Consider the following 23,182-nt stretch of genomic DNA (forward strand, 5'->3'; position numbering starts at 1 on the left):
CGTCTGGGTAAGGGACAATACCTGTTCCCAGGATTGAAGGGTGTCAAAGTGTGTGCTCCATTAGTAAACCTGCAGCTTTGTCAGCAGCTGAGATCGGGAATTCTAAAGGTTAGAGTCACGTTTCCACACGCTGAGGAAAGAGACTGGTGTCTGGAAGAGGCAAGGTGCAGGAGGGCTGGATATGTTCTGCAGTGCTGTTCACTGTGTGTGTGTGTGTGTGTATATATTGGAGACGCAGTGGCAGTGTTGTCCTCTCACGCTGCACGGTGAGAGCTTCAATCCCTCCTCACTGCAGCTTGGACCAGCCCCCCCAACACAGGGGGACCTGAACAGAGCAGAGCTGCTCCTGCTCACTGGAATGCACCTTCCCTCCTCCGCCTGCAGGAAGCTCAGGATCCAGCGGTCCCCCCTACCCCCCCCCCCCCCCCCACCACCCCGTGTCACTTTCCCGATCTCAAGGTAAGAGCTGATTAGACGGGATACCGAAGAGAACTATGGAGAGCGTTTCAGATTGAGTCGTGAGGAAGTACTGCGGAATAACGGCGCGCGTGTTTCCAGATCTCCATAAACTTTTCCAGGTATTTCAGAAACAGAGCGTGTTTCGATGGGAATGAAATGTCGAGCGAACTGATGACAGAGCTGTATTGGTGCTGCAGCCCGCGATACAGTTCAATCTTCAACGTGAAAGAGTTACTCTCCTGAAATCCAGACTCCCCTCCGCAACCCCCTCCCCCTGGTCTATTATCTCGTGTTGAAAATGAGAGCTCCCACTGGGTTAATTTCCATGTAATAGTGACGAATGAATCTCAGCTCTGGAATACACTTCCTAAATCTTTCTGCCTCTCACCACCCCACCAGCCCCAACTATCCGCCGTTGACCATAGACCAATCCCTGGAATCTAGCTTTCGGCTCCCTGATTTTCTCCTTTATATGGCTCCGTATTAAATTCTGCCTGACAGTGCTGCTGCCAAAACTCTTAGGATATTTAGTTATGTTAAAGGAGCTAGTTAAACTCAACTTGTGGTTACAGAGCAGAGCTGTAATCTCAGCAGAAATTGATTGATTTGGATCTTCCTTGCCCTCAGCAGTGCAACTGATTTATTCCTACTGGCTCCTTCACCTCCACCCCCTTTAAACACCTCTTACTCTTTCTCACTGTTTGGTTTGTCGACTCTGCCTGTGTTTTCGTAGGCACTTTATCCTGGCCATTATTTTGTTTGCAACTCTCTGGATCCATCCTTTCCTCCCTTCATCAATTCTCAAAAGCTGTTCCAATCCTTTTCTCTTTGGCCTCCTACAAAACCTTGCTTTGACATGGAGTCATGGAGATGGACAGCACAGAAACACACCCTTCTGTCCAACTCAACCAGATATCCTCAATTAATCTCGTCCCATTTGCCAGCAGTTGCCCCACATCCCTCGAAACCCTTCCTATTCATCTATCCATCCAATTAAATGTAATTGTACCAGCCTCCACCATTTCCTCTGGCAGCTCATTCCATACATGCACCACCCTTTGCATGAAAACGTTGCCTCTCAGGTCCCCTTTAAGTCTTTTCCCTGCCACTTTAAAGCTATGCCCTCTAATTTTGAATTCCCCTACCTTAGGAAAAAGACCTTGACTATTCTCCCTATCCATGTCCCTCATCATTGTGCTGTTACCTTCCTGAAATTGTCCACTGGGTATTGTGGTGAGGGAACCCACGTGGTATTCTCATCTGTAGGAGTGTTTTGTTTGGCCCAGAAATTAATTGAACATCAAGGTTACATTTGAGCAAAGGAGATTGTGGGGAGATTCGAGGTAGATTTAGATAAAATAAACAAAAAGAAAATCCGTTTTCATTTACTGAAGGTACAAGGATGAGCAGACACAGACTTTGAATGTTTCTGAGAAAGATATTGCAAGAGGATATGAAGAAGAGCTATTTTACACAGTTAAAAATCACACAACACCAGGTTATAGTCCAATAGGTTTAATTAGAAGCACACTAGATTTCGGAGCGACGCTCCTTCATCAGGTGATTGACCTGATGAAGGAGCGTCGCTCCGAAAGCTAGTGTGCTTCCAATTAAACCTGTTGGACTATAACCTGGTGTTGTGTGATTTTTAGCTTTGTACACCCCAGTCCAACACCGGCATCTCCAAATCATATTTTACACAGTAAGTGATGATGAGCTGGAATTTGTGAGGATGGTGGTAATGGGCAGAGTAAATGATTTCAAAAGGAAATTGAAGAGAGAGAAATAAACTTGCAGAGCTGTGGGGATAGAGTGAGGCTAACGGGATTGTTCTACAGGGAGCTAGTCAATTGACCTAATTGCTTCATTTTACACTCTATGCCACAAACACCAAGTTGGTACCAGTTATTTCTTCAGCCCCTCATTTATTCTGTCTCATCCCTTGTTTATTTGCAAAGTTTCCAGTCTGAGGTTCCTATTGTTTAATCTGTAGGCCATTGTGGCTCCTTCTTGAGTTTCTTTGATTTCTGCGCATCCCCCAGTCCCCTATTCTAAATCAGCTTTCCGTACCATTATAATAAGTTTTTGTGCTGTTTTATAAAATCAGTTGGGTAAAAGCTCTATGTTGTTCTCATCCTGTCCAGTTGTGTTCAAGTGCAGACCACCAGGATTATTGCTTGGATCAGTTAGTACCTGATTTCTGAAGTTTTCAGCATTGCTCCCCTGATGTCTCTGTAGGTCTGACCTATGTGTGGGCACAAATCTTTTGGAGCACTCCCACCTTTGAGTCAGAAGGCTGTGACTTCAAGCATTGTTCAAGACATGAGCAAAACATCGTAGCTGACACTCCAGTACCGTAATGGGAGAATACGGCACTGCTGGAGGGGCCATCTCTCAGTTTGAGATGTCAAAATGTCTGTCTACTCTGGTGGATGTCATAGACCCACTGTCCTGAATGATATTTTCCTGCAATTAATATCTCCCAAACAAATGTTCTCATGATTATGATTACTGTTTGTTGTTACATTTAGCTGTTGTGTTTCCTGCATCAGTAGTTAATTAAGTAAAGCATCGTGAAACGTTCTGCTTTCTTTTAATACAATATGTGCAGTCATGTTATCACAGATGTCTTAGGGAAGTGGGCCTTGACAGTGGATCATCTGGCCCATTGAGCCACAAGAGCCCTCTCTGAAATGTTCTGAGATTGAAGAAGGCACCTGTAGATGCATGCAAGTCTTCCTTTGAGAAAAGGCACCATTAGTGATCCACAGTGAAGGTTTCACTGGGTTTCATTCATCTCTGTGAAACTTGCCCATTCATAGTCAAATTTATTCTGTCCCCATCTGATATTGGTACATTTGTACTTCCTGCAGAAGCCGGGGATTTGGTGAGGGAACTCTATCTGTGTTTTCAGGAGCACTTAGACCAATTGTAACAACACGATTGCCATCGAGCCAGAGATCAGCTGCGATAGTACAGACAAGTGGTCATGAATGTCTCTCTGTCCATGCTGTTTTGTTCAATGTGTAACATTCCTCTCATTTGCTTGCAGTCTCCAGGATCTGGGATACCTCTTCAGCACAATATTGATATATACAACTATGTGCATTTCCAGTTTTAAGATCCACATGATCACCTGCTTATCACAGAAGATCTCCTACCCTGTTTGATCCCATCAAACAGATATCCTATTACATATTGCATACCGTAGCATTTAGGATGAATGTCAGTACTGAAGATATTATCAATCCCTTTCTGAAACAGACTCTTCTCTATGACTATAATGGTACATGTGTGGGCACTGCCTTGGAGCATACTTGCAACAAAAGCAGTGCCCATAACTTTCAGCTGCCAGTCTTCTCCAGTGCAGCAAAAGTTCGAGTTGGGATCACCATTCTCGTTTTCACCATGTCTGCAGTCTGCAACCTCGCTGTGCTCTGGACGACCACTCAGAATCGCAAGAGGAAATCCCACGTAAGAATTTTGATTGTGAATCTGGCTGCTGCGGATCTCCTGGTAACGTTTATCGTGATGCCTCTGGATGCCAGCTGGAACATCACGGTTCAGTGGCAGGCTGGGGACATCGCCTGTCGGTTGCTGATGTTCCTTAAGCTCATGGCTATGTACTCCTGCGCGTTTGTCACGGTGGTGATTAGTGTAGATCGCCAATCTGCCATTCTGAATCCTCTGGGCATCAGTGAAGCCAAAAAGAAGAATAAAATCATGTTGACTGTAGCCTGGATTTTGAGTGTCATCTTGTCCATTCCACAGGTGAGACCTACTTAGGAAGTGGGAGTGTGTATTATTTATCATTTGATGCTGTTGCTTCTTTCTATGTATCAACCCAAATTTGGACTGATTGATGAACTGCATTCAATTGCCAGTGATTTTGAATCACATGTCTACAAAGGGCATTTTGTGACAGTTTAATGTTCTGATTTACAGTCAAAACAGATCAATTTCCCACTGACACCAGAACACTAACAACTGGGGAACCCTTGATACAAATCCAAATACTATTCAAAAACATTCCATGAATGGCATCTAATAGCACCATTTTTTAGCCTCTGTAGAGACTTCCTATCACAACTGTCCTGCATACCACCCCTATGTTCCCCAGGGCCAGGTATCTCTTGAGTCAGTTCTTAGGCCACTCAGAAGTAATGGTCCTCAATTACTTAAAGGAGGTGATGGTGAGATTTCCCATTGGGAACATCATATCACTAGCCAAAGGGGTGAGTGGAGTCTGGGGCTCGTTTCTGTCATTATGCCTTTCCATCAGGTACTGGCCTGAGAATCCAGCTTGCCCCTGAGAACCTCAGATGTAAGATGAATTCAATATTGACAGTCCGGTGTTTCAAACGGATCAGCTGAAGAACAAACTCTTTAGTTTAAAGCACACTGTCTTCATAAACAGAAGAGTTTAATGTAGAAACAAGTGGGGTTGACTGTGTGTGAGAGAGAGAGAAGACTCAAGGGATAATATGATCTTATAACTGTGGCTCACATTTAGGCTCCAAACTTGTTTTGAATATCTTTTTCTCTTCAGCGCTGCACACCTCAAAGTGAGTGACTTTGGTGTGAAAGAATGAAATATGCTCTTCTCTGGGGGCTCAAAGACAATGCTTTAATGACAAGGTCTGGTTAAGCACAGGTTATGCACCAAGTAAATTCCGTCCACATTGTATACAATCCGAGGTCAAAGGCAACAGAAGTTTGATGTAACCAGAGTTCCTTTTGAGACCACTCCTGCAATAGAGTGGTCAAATTCCTCAATTTTCCACAAGTGTTATCCTGTGTCTTCCTATATGAGATTTAAAAAGCCTCTAATCTTGAGTTGACTCATATCAAACTATGCAGGTGCATTGAAGAGAATTTCTTTTCATCATCTTCAGCTGGATTAAGATCTATGTTGTAGGAACATGAGAATTGAGAATTGAGTACTTTCTTGCCCCATCCCCTTATTTTAATGTCCGAGAAATGAAGGGTTAAAGTCTGCATTCTGACCTCTGACTGGACAATTTTAGGTGAAATTTTGCCATGTTTTTTCTTGAAGTCAAATCCTTAAATTAACCATACAATTTTTTAAAAAACTCATTCATTGGATGTTAACATTGCCCTTGAACTGATTGGGGCTTGCTAGGGTTTTTCAGGGCAGCTGAGGGTCAATCACATTGCTGTGGCTCTGGCATTACATGGAATTATAGAGTCATACAGCATGGAAACAGACCCTTCAGTCTAACCAGTCCATGCTGAACATAATCTCAAACTAAACTAGTCCCACCAGCCTGCACCTGGCCCATATCCCTCCAACCATTTCCTATTCATGTACTTATCCAAAGCTCTTTTAAACTTTGTAATTATACCCACATCCACCACTTCCTCGGGAAGTTAATTCCACACATGAACTACCCTCGCTGTAAAAAAATTGCCTCTCATGTCTTTTTTAAATTTCTCTCCTCTGATCTTAACAATATGCCCCTAGTCTTGAAATCCCCCATCTTGGGGAAAAGACAGCTGCAAGCAACTCTATCTGTACCTCAATATTATATAAACTTCTATCCAGTCGCCTCTCAACCCCCTATGCTCCAGTAAAAAATGTCCCAGCCTATCCAGCAAGTGAACCAGATGAGTGTTTACTACAATCATTAAACTAGCCTTTAATTACAGACTTTTTGTTGAATTCAGATTCATGGTGGGATTTGAACCCACATTCTGAGAACATTAGTCTGGGATACCTACTAGTACAGTATTATTGTTACCACTAAGCCACCACCTCTGGACAGACTACCCAGAGCATGAAAGGAATATTTTTAATAGTTTGTGGAGAATCATAGGATGTGCAGCTAAGATGGAAGACTGAAGGAGTTTGTTCAGTTTGTAGATCCTGAAATACAACTAGTGAGAATAGGCTTCCTTCCTTCCAGTAACAGAAGTGGCTGCCAAATTAGCCAAGTCTCTCTCTGGAGGTCAAGTAGCAATTGACGTAGAATCCCAGATTGTAGTCATTTTACATCAATCTGCTTGACATGTTACAATACACACCCAAGGCAAATGGGACTTGAATCCAAACCTGCTGGCCTAGGGTAATGGCATTATCACTGGACCATAAGGAAATAAAAAAACAAGCCTTTGGTATTTTCAGTCAAACTGTTTAGAGATGTTATTAGACAGCTGTAGTACAGGTGTCACTTGAACTGGGGTTTCCTGGCTTAGAGGTAGGGACAGTACCACAAGCAAACTAAAGGTGGAGCAGGTAGTTTATCAGTGATTTAAACACAATGTGAGAAATCTAATGTTAGATCAAAAGAAGCAAGTTGTGGAAGTTCACCAGGATGGTGGTAGAGAAAAAGACTGATATTAGAGCCTGGAGTTGAACAAAGAACCAGTTACAAGATCCTGCTTTTATTTTTTCACACTTTATCCTGCCCTGAAACATTTTGAAGTACCTTTTGAAAAGCATTCCCAGATGGGGGGTGGGGAGGAGGGGTAACATTTAAACCATGAGGTTTTACAAACACAAAGCATTACTAGACTGAGCGTGCACTTGCAGCATCCTATTCAATTAATGAGAGAGACTGAACAAAATCAGTGAAACATTCACTTTCAGGAGTTGGGTTCAAACGCCAGATCATTCTTTAAAAACTGTACATATTGATTTTACCAGTTCTCTCTAGTCCTGACCTTCATGATGAGAGAGTCATCTATGCTTCTGCTTTTTTACAAAGTCTGCTCCATCTTTTAACTTGTACTGGTTTTGATGAAAGGTTGTCAACCTGAAACATTAATTCTGTCAGGTCTGGCAGTGTCTGTGGTGAGGGAAACACGGTCAACATTTTGGCTTCAGTGTGACTTTCTCAGAACTGGGAAAGGGCTAGAAATTGAGTTTTATAGTTTAAGCACAGGCAGTGGAGGGCAGGGGGAACAGATGGTGTGGAGGTCCAGTAGAAAAGACAAAAGGGTTGTTAATCGCAATGAAAGAGAAATGGAGATTTCAAATTATTGTAAATTAAGGTGTGAAAGGGGGAAAATGGGAGAGCAAAGTAGGCATGATACAAACAAGGCAACGCTATGGGGTGGGATTTGGGGGCTGGGGAATTTAGGAAAAATGGAGAACAGGCTTCATTTGGTCAAGCTGTGAGGTTGTGGAATTCAATGTTGAGCCCAAGAGACTGTAAGGTAACTAGACGAGAAATGAGGTGTTGTTCCATGCATTTGTGTTGTGTTTTATTGTAACCTTACAACAGGCACAGATCAGAAATGTCAATGTGAGAGCAAGGTGGGGTATTGAAATGTCAAGGAACTGGATGGTCAGGGTCACAGAGTGGAGGGGGTTCCACAAAGCAGTCGCTCAGTCTGTGTTTGGACTCACCAATGTAAAGGAAGCCACAATGCAGCAGACTCGATTGAAAGAAGTCAAAGTAAAATACTACTTCACCTGGAAGTCATGTTTGGGGCCTTGGACAGTGAGGAGGGAGGAGGTGAATGGACTGATGTTACCCTGGATTGTCTGCGATTGCAACAGCAAGTGGCCTTGGGGAGTGAGGGAAGCATTGGGATGGAGGAGTGGGCTAGGTTGTTACAGAGGGAATGGCCCCTGTAGATTGCTGACAGTGGCTGGGAAGGGAAGATGAATTGGTGGTGGCATCAGCTGGAGGTGACAGAAATGGAGGAGCATGGTTTGGGTGGAAAGTGAAGACGAGAGGGGAACCTTATTGTTGTTCTGGGAAGGAGAGGAAGGGGTGAGGATAGAATTGTGGGAGAAGACTGAGTGTGTTGTCAGCCACAGCGAAGGGAGGTCCTCAACTAAAGAAAGAAGAGGTTGTGTCAGAGACACTCCGGTGGAAAGTGCCATTTTCGAACAGGCTGGACAGAGGTGGACGATTTGGGAGAATGAAATGGAATCCTTTCAGGAATTAGGGGATGAATAGAGTTTTGTGTAAACAAGAATGACTTACAGTGCAATCTCAAGGAACAATAACTTCATTTTCCACTTAGGCACTTTCCAGCCTCACGATCTCAATACTGAACCCCATGGCTTCAGAGCCTGACCACATGACACCTGTTCTTCACTTTTCTTATATTCCCACATCCCCACCACCATGGCTTTATCTGGTTTGTATCTTTCACATCTCTGTTACATCTCTGTTTCTCTTTCCTCCTAATAACCCTTTTCCCTTTTGCTCTAGGTCCCCACACCATTTGTTCTCTTCATCCTCTTCTGTCAACAGTATAATAAAAAGAAACATTTTCCAATACTTTCCAATTCTGAAGAAGGCATACTGGACTCAAAATGTTGAATCTGTTTCTCTCTTCATACATCCTCCCAAATTTCCTAAGTTTTTCCAACATTCTCTGTATTCTTTTTTCAGATTTTGCAAGATTTTGCTTTTATTGCATTCACCCCGTTTCTGTCTCTGTAGACGCTGCCTCACCCATTGAGTGTTTTCAGCATTCCATTCTTGTTCGAGTTTACAGTAAGACTTTGATATTGCCAACTGCAGAATTCTCTTACTTCAGTCAAATGTGCTTCACTTTAATCCCATAGTTCTTACAAATTCTCAACAGCAATTTTTAAATGAGGCTAACAACAAGTAAAGAAACTCTCACAAGGTTTGCACTCCTCAGATTAGATTAGATTCCCTACAGTGTGGAAACAGGCCCTTCAGCCCATCAAGTCCACACCAATCCACTGAAGAGTAACCTACCCAGACCCACTTCCCTCTGACTAATGCACCTAACACTATGGTGCAATACAGAATGGCCAATTCACCTCACCTCCACATCTTTGGACTGTGGGAGGAAACCGGAGCACCCAGAGGAAACCCACGCAGACACAGGGAGAATGTGCAAACTTCACACAGACAGTCGCCCAAGGCTGGAATTGAACTCAGGTCCCTGGTGCTGTGAAGCAGCAGTGCTAACCACTGAGCCCGCTGTGCCGCCCTTTTTATTTTCAGCAAAATCCTAAGATATCCTAAGCTGTTCTCCGCCAGATAACATCATTCTGGCACCTGATACTTATAAACTCCTTAGTGTTAAGAATGTTAGACTCCTATGCAAGTTATCTCTCTCTCTCTCACTCTCTATCCCATTCATTCTCTCTCTCTTCCATCCTCTCTCACCTTCCTCTTTGTACGGCCTCTCCCCCTTTAAAACATAACTCATTTTCACTGGTTGTGCGCACCCAATTTTTCCTTTGGTGTAATATCCATGTTGTTGCTTCCCCCACATTTCAAAGCACTTTCTTCAAATACAAGTTCTTCTCTCATGGTAGAGATGAACAAACCTTGCATACATTGTAGCAGTCCAAGTGGAGGCCATTAAGAACAGCATCACTGCATACTGTAAGGAACAATTCTAACATGGGTTGCAAAAAACAGTTTTTCATCAGTCATCAGGCATCCATACTGAAAGGATCAACCAACCCAATCACCCCGTGGCTCAACACTTCAACTCCCCCCTCCCACTCCACCAAGGATATGCGGTCCTTGGACTCCTCCATTGCCAGACCATAGCAACACGACGGCTGGAGGAAGAGCGCCTCATCTTCTGCCTAGGAACCCTCCAACCATAAGGGATAAACTCAGATTTCTCCAGTTTCCTCATTTCCCCTCCCCCCACTTTGTCTCAGTCCCAACCCTCAAACTCAGCACCACCTTCCTAACCTGCAATCTTCTTCCTGACCTCTCCGCCCCCACCCCCACTCCGGCCTATCACCCTCACCTTAACCTCCTTCCACCTATCGCATTTCCAACGCCCCTCCCCCAAGTCTCTGCTCCCAAACTTTTATCTTAGCCTGCTTGAATAAGGACTCATGCACGAAACGTTGATTCTCCTGCTCCTTGGATGCTGCCTGACCTGCTGCGCTTTTCCAGCAACACATTTTCAGCATCCTTACTGAAAGCCCCTCTAACTAGAAATTTATATTCTTCTGACATATTCAATGCAGCATTGGCAATTAGTTTTAAAAATCAGCAGACAACATCGACTAAGACGTATTTAAAGTGATAAGGAAATAAATTTAATCCATTGTTTTTGTACTGAGGTGGTTGAGTTACTTGGAGATATGGAACTCTATTTTCTGCTTCACTTTTTTTTCCACAGATTATCTTGTTTCACACTGTCAGTATTACTGAGCCGCAGAACTTCACACAGTGTTCCACAATGGGCAGTTTCAAGGAACACTGGCAGGAGACCTCGTACAACATGTTCACCTTTGTTTTCCTGTTCCTCGTACCACTGGTCATCATGATATACTGCTACACCCGAATCCTGGTGGAGATATCAAAGAGGATGAACAAGGGAAATTGTAAGTTGAATATTGATTGTCACCTTTGTCTTCATCTTTCCTACAGGGTCACTGTACCAAAATCTAAGGTTGATCCCGTAAACACCTACTACAATTCTGTCATCTTAGAATATCACATCTGCGTAATTCCATAGCTCTCTCTTAGTCTTTCCTAATCCTGATGCAGAGATGCCGGTAAAAACAATAACTGCAGATGCTGGAAACCAGATTCTGGATTAGTGGTGCTGGAAGAGCACAGCAGTTCAGGCAGCATCCAAGTAGCTTCGAAATAGACGTTTCGGGCAAAAGCCCTTCATCAGGAATAAAGGCAGATGCCGGTGTTGGACTGGGGTGGACAAAGTTAAAAATCACACACCAGCAGGTTATCGTTCAACAGGTTTAATTGAAATTACAAGCTTTTGGAGCACTGCTGCTTCGTCAGGTGGCCACTGGGGCATTTACACAGGACACAGAATTTATCAGTATAAGATCAAAGTGTCATACAATTGATGCAACGTAGCAGACAAACCGAGATGGCTGTTAAGGCTTTAATCACTTAGAATGAGGCAGATGGCTGCGGGAGGAAGGAGAGGGTGGAGGGGTGTGCAGGCCGGGCGAAGAAAGCAAACTAGCGTCAGCCTTTAGGGGTTTAGGGTGGGTCAGGGTCAGCCTTTAGGGGGGGTCAGGGTCAGCCTTTAGGGGTTTAGGGTGGGTCAGGGTCAGCCTTTAGGGGGGGTCAGGGTCAGCCTTTAGGGGTTTAGGGTGGGTCAGGGTCAGCCTTTAGGGTGGGTCAGGGGCAGCCTTTAGGGGTTTAGGGTGGGTCAGGGTCAGCCTTTAGGGTGGGTCAGGGTCAGCCTTTAGGGGTTTAGGGTGGGTCAGGGTCGGCCTTTAGGGGTTTAGGGTGGGTCAGGGTCGGCCTTTAGGGGTTTAGGGTGGGTCAGGGTCAGCCTTTAGGGGTTTAGGGTGGGTCAGGGTCAGCCTTTACAGGTTTAGGGTGGGTCAGGGTCAGCCTTTAGGGGTTTAGGGTGGGTCAGGGTCGGCATTTAGGGGTTTAGGGTGGGTCAGGGTCAGCCTTTAGGGGTTTAGGGTGGGTCAGGGTCAGCCTTTACAGGTTTAGGGTGGGTCAGGGTCGGCCTTTAGGGGTTTAGGGTGGGTCAGGGTCAGCCTTTAGGGGTTTAGGGTGGGTCAGGGTCAGCCTTTAGGGGTTTAGGGTGGGTCAGGGTCAGCCTCTACAGGTTTAGGGTGGGTCAGGGTCGGCCTTTAGGGGTTTAGGGTGGGTCAGGGTCAGCCTTTAGGGGTTTAGGGTGGGTCAGGGTCAGCCTTTACAGGTTTAGGGTGGGTCAGGGTCGGCCTTTAGGGGTTTAGGATGGGTCAGGATCAGCCTTTAGGGGTTTAGGGTGGGTCAGGGTCGGCCTTTAGGGGTTTAGGATGGGTCAGGGTCAGCCTTTAGGGGTTTAGGGTGGGTCAGGGTCGGCCTTTAGGGGTTTAGGGTGGGTCAGGGTCGGCCTTTAGGGGTTTAGGGTGGGTCAGGGTCAGGGTCGGGGTTTAGGGTGGGTCAGGGTCAGCCTTTAGGGGTTTAGGGTGGGTCAGGGTCAGGGTCGGGGTTTAGGGTGGGTCAGGGTCAGCCTTTACAGGTTTAGGGTGGGTCAGGGTCGGCCTTTAGGGGTTTAGGGTGGGTCAGGGTCAGGGTCGGGGTTTAGGGTGGGTCAGGGTCAGCCTTTACAGGTTTAGGGTGGGTCAGGGTCGGCCTTTAGGGGTTTAGGGTGGGTCAGGGTCAGCCTTTAGGGGTTTAGGGTGGGTCAGGGTCGGGGTTTAGGGTGGGTCAGGGTCAGGGTCAGGGTCGGGGTTTAGGGTGGGTCAGGGTCAGGGTCGGGGTTTAGGGTGGGTCAGGGTCGGCCTTTAGGGGTTTAGGGTGGGTCAGGGTCAGCCTTTAGGGGTTTAGGGTGGGTCAGGGTCGGGGTTTAGGGTGGGTCAGGGTCAGGGTCAGGGTCGGGGTTTAGGGTGGGTCAGGGTCAGGGTCGGGGTTTAGGGTGGGTCAGGGTCGGGGTTTAGGGGTTTAGGGTGGGTCAGGGTCAGGGTCGGCCTTTAGGGGTTTAGGGTGGGTCAGGGTCGGGGTTTAGGGTGGGTCAGGGTCAGGGTCGGCCTTTAGGGGTTTAGGGTGGGTCAGGGTCAGCCTTTAGGGGTTTAGGGTGGGTCAGGGTCAGGGTCAGCCTTTAGGGGTTTAGGGTGGGTCAGGGTCACTTTGTGCGCTGAGTTTAGACGTGAGGCGGTTCGGGGGGGGGGGGGCGGACGGTTGTTTGTTCGGCGGCGGAGGGACTGTTGAGTGAGGGTGAGGGGGAGGGTGGAGGGTCAACCGTCGTTAGGACATAGAGGGTCGCGATGGCATCGGGGGGAGGTGTTGTGATTTGTTTTCGTTGCTGTCGACGCGGAGTTAGGAAAGTTCTGGAAGGCCGTTCTGTTGCGGGCGGGTTCGTTTTTGTTGGCGCAGGGGGCGGGGGAGGGGTGGGGGGTCAGCGAATGGGTGCGGTCGCCATCTTGAGAAGGTCGGGATGGGGTGGGGTCGGGGGGGGCAATAGCTGCTTGTGGGTGGGATCGCCATCTTGAGAAGGTCTGGGGCGGGTCGAAAGCGCCGGTTGCGCTCGCCACCTCGAGAAAGGCGGTGGGTGGGAGGGGGGAATAGCGTCATGTCGCTGAGGTCGTGGGCGGTTCGCCATTTTGTGCAGGTCGCTGGGACGTAGGGCCGCCATTTTGTGAAGGTCCATAAGGTTTTTTTTGTTGGGTGCACTTTGAGACAAGAGGGTTGAAGGAGTTTCTTTAGCTGCGACGTTATTTTGCACAGTCGGGTTGAATCACTCTTCTCCCAGATCCCCAGTGTTGGGGGTAAAAGAGTGACGGGAGTCAGGGGGGTGCTGTTTAGGTATCAAGGCTCTCACTGACTTTGTAGAGTCTGTATGTCTTTTCTCAGTCTAGAGCAGTCCTCTGTATCTGGGGAGGGATGACAAACTCTTTATACTTTTGAAATAGTGGGGCAAGAATGGAGTGCTGTGTGGGTGTGTGATGGTCACCTGTGAAATTCTCCTGCCTATGTTAATCTGACTTGCCAAGTGGGAACATTGATTAACATGTAAATCCCAGAGTTCCTTTCAAGCCAGAACCCTGAGACAACTTAAAAGTTTTATCAGTGGATAAAAGAAAGTGATATCACAGCTCAGACAACAACACTCTGATCTTTTACTTATAAATTCTGTGTCCGATGTACCTGAAGATGTGTTGCTGGAAAAGCGCAGCAGGTCAGGCAGCATCCAAGGAGCAGGAGAATCGACGTTTCGGGCGCGGGCCCTTCTTCAGGCTCATGCCCGAAACGTCGATTCTCCTGCTCCTTGGATGCTGCCTGACCTGCTGCGCTTTTCCAGCAACACATCTTCAGCTCTGATCTCCAGCATCTGCAGTCCTCACTTTATCCTATGTACCTGCCCCACTAGCTTCCTGACGAAGGAGCAGCACTCCAAAAGCTTGTACTTTCAAATAAACCTGTTGGACTATAATCTGGTGTAGTATGATTTTTATTTTTTTCCTAATTCTCTCAATTTTCAGACTTTTTGGTTGTTCTCATGATTTCTTAATCTGTTGGCTCATGCGTTTGATCTTGAAGGTGTCCCGAATCAAAGGACTTCCTCCTTTGCCTTTAGTTTTCAAAGGTTTTGTGAATTAATGCATGATGCAGTGTTGTGTTGAGTCTCATAGAGCAGGAAAGTTCAAGGGTCCAGCGCAAGCTTGTGATAATCTCAGAGTGAGTGGGGTAATTACAACATGCATATTTTTCCAGGCTTAGAGAGAAAAAATAGACAAGTGGGAATTCTAACACCTATTGCTGTCAAGTGTCTTTGGTGGGAAACTTTTTGCATGTAGCTATTGGACGACAGTAGGAATAGACTCAGATGTAATGCTTTGGAAAGCCAGATAGCCTACTTTCATTCACTGCCCAGTCTCTTGCATGGAATGTGGTTGCTTCATTAAAACCTAGTTACATGTGTGGATTGCATATCTTTCAGAAAAGAAGATAATTAGTATGAAAAACATTCCTCAAATTCATTACTTCTGCAAGTATTTTATAACTCTCATGAAGGTCTTCGATGTCATATTGATTTGTTTTGTGTCCTTTTCCAGTGTCCTCAAAAGAAGTGCATTTAAGGCGATCGACAAATAATATACCAAAGGCACGCATGAAAACGTTAAAAATGAGTGTAATTATTGTAACCTCTTTCATAGTGTGCTGGACTCCATATTACCTTCTTGGACTATGGTATTGGTTCTCACCAGAAATGCTCTCAGAAGGAAAGGTCTCCCAATCTTTGAGTCACATACTCTTCATTTTTGGCCTCTTTAATACTGTCTTGGATCCCATCACCTACGGACTTTTTACCATCCATTTCAGGAGAGGCTTACAACGTTGCTGCCATTCTGCTAAGATGGTAACCAATTCAGAGCTCAATTCTTCACTGACCAGATCATTCAGGTGTTCTGCATCACCTCTTCGCCTGAAGAGATTAACTGCACTTGCTCAAGAAGGTCACAGATCAATGGCGGAGGATGAGCCTCATAGTAAAGGCAGTTATTATAGCAACGGTTATCTTGATGCATACAAAGATGATACCAAAAAAAGCATCAGTACAAGTGCAGAAAATACACTGTAGGCTGATAGCAAGTGCCATGTAGCCTTGCTGTACAAAACATGACAACTGTTATAAGTAATGGCTTATTTGCAGTGTGCATTGTTTAATTTTTTCCAGTTCTTCTAGTGGTTTACATTTTCTTTTTTTTTCTTTATTCCAGTACTTGACTTTGTGTGTTTTATTTATTAAAAAATAAATCACTTCTCTATCTCTAAAAGCTCATATCACCATTGATATCAAATAACATTTAACATTGTATTGATCATTATGATAGAAGGAAATAGTTCCAAGTCCTTCAACTTTTTCAAATGTCAAATAATATGAAACATTCACGCGCCCTGAAATTCCATGGTTGGTTATCTTGATGGACAGTAAGCTGAATATTATTGGCTTCTCTGATTGGAGAAGGATACATTCCATTGCAATCTCTGTTGGATGGAAAGGAACACTTGATCAGGAGTGCTTAAGGATGGATAAACCTTCTGACCTAAGCCAACAAAGAATATATAAGAACTATTTACCAGCTTTGGAGCGGAAATAAATCCTATGCAGCACATACAGGCTCTATGACACTTTTAATGAATTAAATCATTTGCTGTAATGAAGCAGAGTATAGCGATATGGATTGAAAGGGCAGTAGAAGGACCTTTAAAGAGGCTATTTGTGTAATTTCAGAATGGCAAATGGAGGTGTATGTGTTAAATATTCTTTTCTTTATTTGTAAACCTATTAACCTTTGATCTTACGATTGAAAGTTCAACAAGGAACAAAGCTGTTGTGAATGCTCAGCCACAATAGGCTCTCGGATTGTTTTGCTTCTGTTGACAATGACAGGTTTGGCTGAGATTCACTTGTCAAGACTGTTTTGTTGCAGCGGTGCTTTGCTTGTTACACATTGCCACATATTATGTACACAGTGTCCAGAATACAAGAGGCAGTGAATATGTTGCAAAATATTAACAAAGCAAGCCTTGCCTTGCACCAGTGCTGACCATAACAGCTGCTTACTGGTTTACTGTCTACTGGCTTAGAATTGTGTTTCCACCTCCTTTAGTTTTAATGTTATTGTTACTGCTGGTCCGACAGTTGAAAATAAGCAGCAAAGGGTCTTAGTTGGCATTTCTATCTAAACACATGTCCCGCTAGTAGTGCTGCAATCTCCACTGATGCAAATCTTCATTGGGCCTCTGCTCAAAGCAATTCTGACTTGAATGGACCCAAATATATATTGCAGAAGATGGGCAAGAAGTTAATTAAGCATGTCACAGGCAAATGAGATCATGGTATAGAATATTGTAGAGTTTCTGATTATTTTTGCTCAGTATTAAGCCTGATTATGCATGATGACCATTAAAAATGCTTTTTTTTCCTGCAAATAGTATCACCTAAGAGGACAAAGATGCAAGTTTGTGGCTTATTTTTGGAAGAGTTAATGTTTAATTTTGATGCTTGAAAGGGGAGTCTCAAAATCACAGGGACTGCTTCAACACAGAAAGAGGCCATTCAGCCCATCATTCCTGCGCCGGTCCTATCCCCTAGTGCCAATCTCCTGCCTTTTCCCCATGTCCCTGCACACCATTTCTGTCCAAAAAAATCATCCAATGGCCCTCTTGAAATTCTCAGTTGAACTTGCCTGTCTCCACCACATTTCCCAAGCAGTGCATTCCAGAGCCTAACTACTGGATGGGTAAAAAGTTCTTTCTTACATCACTTTAAATCAATGACCTCTTCTTTTTTATGAGCAGGCACAGCTTTTCTCTATCTACTTGGTCCAGCCACTCATGATTTTGAAACCTTCTTCCAAAAGCATGATACAAATAGTTGAAAAGCAAGATTTAAACTGTGGGGGAATGGCAGTAAGATGGGATAAAGTAGTTAGCTCTCCCAATGGATGCAAGAGGTCTTCCACCATATGCAAGGGAATTTGTCAATTCTAATCAGATATAAATTGTGGGCACAGTGGACTTGATGGGTAAAATCACTCTCCTTTCGCTCCTGCTAATGCATTCACCAGATCAGATACAAGGGGTTATTTGAACCCCATGGTATGGGTAAGGGGAGGGGATATAGGTCAAATTCTGGAGGTTAACCCTAATCCACTGTGAATCCAGTTTTTGTTTTAATCTTGTTAGGCTTCAGTAGTACAGGTGACTAACCTTCACTCAAGGTAGGAGCAGAGTGTTAGATGTACCAATGAGATAGTTCACCTCAGATTTTAACAGACCCTTGAATACAATGATCGTGCACCAGGTTCCTTTGAAAACAGGACGGTGGGATGGAGAGAGGAACACTTGTTCCAACAGGGAAATGATTTTCTAGCACTGCTCATGGACCAGGAGGAGCAGAGCTAGGAGCACCCCCAGCAGTCTCTCTCAAAGATAGCTTCACCCTCCCCTCTCACCCCATCCCAGTGTAATCCCTCCATCACTCAATCCTTCTTTCTTCACCAGTCCATTCCTGGACTCTGGGCAGGCCTTCCCTGAAGCCATACAGTCAGTTGGCCTCCGAGATCTTGACATACAGCACCGAGAAAGGCCCTTTGGCCCATCGTGCTGCCCCTGCTCATAAGTAACAACCAAACTATTCTAATCCCACTTTCCAGCTTTTATTTTACTTCGCCTTTAGGCTTCCTATTGTTGGGAAACAAATTGTAAAATTTGAAATGAGGTCATGCTACAAAATCTAACCTGCTCTTCGCTTTCTCAACGACTCAATTCTCCTCATCATTTTCAGGGCAGAGGTTTTCTTCCAAACGTTTCTCCCTAAACAATCTTGCAATTTAATCTCTTTAATACATGAGGGTGAAGTATGAATGTAGACAATCAATGTTTTGCAGCAACGTGCAAGCTACAAATAAACTCCATTCAATTGCAACAATCCATGTACACTTGAAAATGTAGGAAATACAACTTGCATTTGCAAAATCTTTCTTAACCCACATGTTTACAATTCAAGCATAAATGTGTTGATTTAATACATGTTACACTTTACTTGTGAAAATGACTTATACTATAATCTTGTTTGTTTTCCTACAACCAATTATGATGAATTGACTTTACCGTGGCTTTTGAATGAAGTATTCCCTCTTCTCAATAAAGTGACAGCGTCGTCATTTAATAAAACAATGCTTAAATATGATTGTGCTTGTATGGATTACTTTTTGTACAATAATGCTTTGGCAGCCTTCTGACTCATCAGATAATCATTTCCACCTTAGTGGTCAAATACAGATGATTAAGAAGGGGTCTTATTGAAACACGTAAGATTCTGAAGAGGCTAGAGTGGATTGAATGCGGTAAAAACAATGACTGCAGACGCTGGAAACCAGATTCTGGATTAGTGGTGCTGGAAGAGCACAGCAGTTCAGGCAGCATCCAAGTAGCTTCGAAATCGACGTTTCGGGCAAAAGCCCTTCGTCAGGAATAAAGGCAGTGAGCCTGAAGTGTGGAGAGATAAACTAGAGGAGGGTGGGGGTGGGGGAAAAGTAGCATAGAGTACAATGGGTGAGTGGGGGAGGGGATGAAGGTGATAGGTCAAGGAGGAGAGGGTGGAGTGGATAGGTGAAAAAGAAGACAGGCAGGTAGGACAAGTCCGGACAAGTCAAGGAGACAGTGCTGAGCTGGATTGAATGCGGATCTAGTGGACACAATTTAAAAATAAAGTTGCTAGCATTTAAGACGGAGATGAAGGAGTGGCCTGATGAAGGAGCAGCACTCCGAAAGCTAGTGCTTCCAAATAAACCTGCTGGACTATAACCTGGTGTTGTGCGATTTTTAACTCTTCAAAGGGTCATTAATCTTTGGAATTGTTTACTTCAGAAAGTAGCGGAAGATGGGTCCTTTTTGGGGCTGAATTAGATTCTTCACTGATAAGGGAGTGAAAGGGGACGTTGAGCAAGCAGGACAGTGGAGCTGAGGACACAATCAAATCAGCGCTGACCTTAACAAATGGGAGGGCAGGCTTAAGAGAGCAAATGGCCTAGTCCTGTTCCAAATTCATTTGTAAACATTGCTCGGCCTGATTGGGAACATGCCTTCTGCCGTGGCGGTCTCTGCTATGTTTGCTGAAGGTGATGACAGTGGGCTCAGAATTGATGCAGGATTCACTGGCCTCCTCTCTAGGCCCTCTCGTCCACCAGTTGAGCTTTTCCTTTTCTCCTCATCTCTCCTAATTCCCATGGAACCATCAATCTCTGGAGATCACAGCTGTCAGCTCCCAGTCTTCTGTGAGGATGTTTGTTACCTTTATGTTTCTCTGAAGGATGTCTTTGGGGATGAGGCACGGAGTTACAGCAGGTTATGGCCCAGAGACCCGTACGAGATACAAAACATCTTGCCTATACGGGTCTGTTATTAATTGGGTGAGTGTAGGGAGTCAGCGCTAACTTCATTGGTTCAGAGCATGAGAATGACGTGAATTGTCAAATTCCTTCAGTGTCGCTGGGTCAAAATCCTGGAATTCCCTCCCTAACGATATCATGGGTCTGCCTCGTGGAATTTGGTGCAAGAAGGCAGCTCACCCTTCATTTCCAGGGCAACTGAGCATGGGCGATAAATACTGGCCCAGCCTACAACGCTCACGTCACGTGGATGAATTAAAAACAAAGTTGCAATGATATCAGTAATTGCGTGGTCGCTCAGGAGTAGTGTTCCCACTAACTTTCTTTCCGGCTGCATGGAAGTCAATGCTATAATCGGCATGCTGACATCAATCCCTGCGCTCACAACATTGAGCGCAGCTTAGAAAGAAGGTTGCTCAGTTGATGGATGCACCATTGTGCACGGAAGACTGTGTCTGAGGACTGGGGAAGACAGTAATACCAGGAGAATTGCTGGACAGGCACACAGTGGGGAGTTAAAGGAGGATGTTGGTGTATGAGCCTCACAAAGTTCCAGTCAAGAAATGGTGCCATATCAGTAATGTTGCCGGACTGGGCATCGAGAGGTCCAGGCGAATGCATTGGGTTCGTGAGCTCAAATCACACAATGCTGGAGCTGAAATTGAGAGAATTATAATAAAATCTGCAAATGACAACTTGTCTCAGTAATGGTGACCGTGAAACTAGCAATGATAGTCATAAAACGGCCATAATGTCACTTTAGGGAAGTGAATTTGTCGTCCTTTCCCAGTCTGGGTACATGTGACTCCTGACCCACAGCAATGTGGTTGACACTTAAATACCCTCTGAAATGGCCAAACAAATTAAGCAGTTGAATGGCAATTAGGGATGGGCAAAAACAAGCTGACTTTGTCAGCGATGCCCATGTCCCATTCGAGAAAATATTCTTAAATCCTTTACCATCAGCTGACAATTGCTCCTGGGCAGGGACAGGACAGAAACTGCTGGCTAGAGCTAAAAAAGGGATAGACTGATTCTGAACAGGAGCCTGGAATTATTGATTGGCCATTACAGTTGAAATATTCATGAATTCACAGGGAAGTAGCAAATGACTTTCATAAAAATGCCAAATGTTGGCTGTCCTCTGGTAATATTAAACTGCAGCCTCCTCTTACATCAATTGAGATTGGCTCGAAATGAAGCACTTGAGTAGAATCTGCCAAAAATATGGGAATATGACTTTGCAAAATAAATCTCATTCCCAGAATAGCTGGTTTAGGAACAAAATTGCCTTTCTCTTTGTTTAATTAAACTTAACAATAACGATTGATGCATACATTTGCCAATTTTATCTTGTTGAATGACCCCTCTTCAGATGGATGAATAATCTAGGACATTCCCAGTCTAAATTATAATATCTAATACTCATAGTATTAGGGTGCAGCATTGAAAACGTGTTTGAACATGGCCTTTGAGAATGGAGGTATTTTTAGCCATCAGCAAGATGGGCACATCCTCCTCTCTCTGAACAGCCTGGTGCCCACTACCACAAGCCTTGGGAACAGGGGTCTCCCTGATGATCTCTGTGATTCAGTCTGCATTCTTCTGCACGCACACACACACACATACATAGACCCAGACACAGACTCACACAGATCCAGACACGTACAGACACAGGCACAGACATACACACACACACACACACACACAGAGCCAAACATACACATACACACACAGTCACAGATCCAGACACGCACAAACACAGGCACAGACACAGACACACACAGAGACCTAAACATACACATACACACACAGGCACAGATCCAGAAACACACAAACACAGGCACACACACACACACACACACACAGACCCAAACACAAACATATATACACAGACACAGACCCACAGATCCAGACATACGCAGACAAAGGCACATACACACACAGACAAAGACACAAACAGACACAGGCACAAACACACAGAGGCACAGACAGACACAGACACACACAGGCACAGACACACACAGACAATGACAGACACAGACACTGACACACACAGACACAGACATACAGACAGGCGAAAGTGAGGACTGCAGATGCTGGAGATTATAGTCGAGAGTGTGGTGCTGGAAAAGCACAGCAGGTCGGGCAGCATCCTAGGAGCAGGAAAATCAATGTTTTGGGCAAAAGCCCTTCATCAGGAATGAGGCTGGGAGCCGTCAGGATACAGAGATAAATGGGAGGGGTGTGGGACTGGGGAGAAGGTAGCTGAGGTGGATGGAGTTGGGGGTAAAGGTGATAGATCAGAGGAGAGGGTGGACTGGACATGTGGGAAGGCAGATGGGACAGGCCATGATGGTGGTGCTGAGCTGGAAGTTTGGAACTGGGGTAAGGTGGGGGGAGAGGAAATGAGGAAACTGGTGAAATCCACATTGATGCTCTGGGGTTGGAGGGCCCTGATGCAGGAGATAAAGCGTTCTTCTTCCAGGCGTCTGGTGGTGAGGGAGTGGCGGTGGAGGAGGCCCAGGACCTGCATGTCCTCGGCAGAGTGGGAGGGGGAGTTGAAATGTTGGATCATGTGGCGTTGGGGTTGATTGGTGCGAGTGTCCCGGAGATGTTCCCTAAAGCGCTCTGTAACAGACTCACAGACACAGTCCCAAACACACACATACACATAGAAACAGACACACACAGATACAGACAGACGCACACAGTTACACACATGCACACTCAGTCCCAGACACACACAGATACACGCACTCACATACACAGACATATACACACTGATACTCAGATACACACATACACAGAGACACATACACATGCACTCATACATATAGCCACACACGTGGGCACACACACAGATATACAGGCATACACACACACACAAAGATACACACACATGCACTCACACAAACAGATACACACATACAGACACACAGGCACACACACAGAAACTCACAGATACACACACAGACACAGGCACACACAAGCACACACACACACATTCACATGAACACACACACATACATACACACATAGATACACAGATACAGGCACACAAACTCTAACATACACTCTAACATAACACATACACATACAAACACACACACACATACGCACACACACATACACACAGTTCTCTCTGAAATTAGAGGGATAAACCACAGGAGGCCTGTGACCAGTGGAGTGCCACAAGGATTGATGCTGAGTCCACTACGTTTCGTCATTTATATAAATGATTTTGATGTGAACATAAGAGTGTAGTTAGTAAGTTTACTGATGACACCAAAATTGGAGTTGTAGTGGACAGCAAAGAGGGTTACCTCAGATTACAACAGGATCTTGATCAGATGGGCCAATGGGCTGAGAAGTGGCAGATGGAGTTTAATTTAGAAAAAATGTGAGGTGCTGCATTTT

The 23,182-nt window shown here is 45.0% G+C and overlaps 1 protein-coding gene across 2 annotated transcripts; it reads left to right on the forward strand.

Moving 5' to 3' along the window:
• The first annotated feature begins 436 nt into the window (after nucleotides 1–436).
• Nucleotides 437–18,525, forward strand: gnrhr4 (gonadotropin releasing hormone receptor 4). 2 transcript variants are annotated; one of them, XM_072565194.1, is made up of 4 exons: nucleotides 437–459; nucleotides 3,512–4,230; nucleotides 10,567–10,771; nucleotides 14,918–18,525. In XM_072565194.1, the coding sequence occupies exons 2-4, from the start codon at nucleotides 3,679–3,681 to the stop codon at nucleotides 15,442–15,444; spliced, it is 1,284 nt and encodes a 427-aa protein (XP_072421295.1). In that variant the 5' UTR covers nucleotides 437–459; nucleotides 3,512–3,678; the 3' UTR covers nucleotides 15,445–18,525. The 2 variants fall into 2 exon arrangements, with proteins under 2 accessions (XP_072421295.1, XP_072421294.1); XM_072565193.1 differs by lacking the exon at nucleotides 437–459 and adding an exon at nucleotides 466–578.
• Nucleotides 18,526–23,182: the final 4,657 nt, after the last annotated feature.

This window comes from Chiloscyllium punctatum, chromosome 48, assembly GCF_047496795.1.
Source record: "Chiloscyllium punctatum isolate Juve2018m chromosome 48, sChiPun1.3, whole genome shotgun sequence".
NCBI classification, from domain to species: domain Eukaryota; kingdom Metazoa; phylum Chordata; class Chondrichthyes; order Orectolobiformes; family Hemiscylliidae; genus Chiloscyllium; species Chiloscyllium punctatum.

Excerpts from the sequence above, each read along its gene's own strand:
- gnrhr4 (XM_072565194.1), top strand. The coding sequence starts at position 3,679 with ATGAATGTCAGTACTGAAGATATTATCAATCCCTTTCTGAAACAGACT. Across the intron at positions 4,231-10,566 it reads TCATCTTGTCCATTCCACAG|ATTATCTTGTTTCACACTGT; the intron begins GTGAGACCTACT and ends TTTTTTCCACAG. Across the intron at positions 10,772-14,917 it reads GAGGATGAACAAGGGAAATT|TGTCCTCAAAAGAAGTGCAT; the intron begins GTAAGTTGAATA and ends GTCCTTTTCCAG.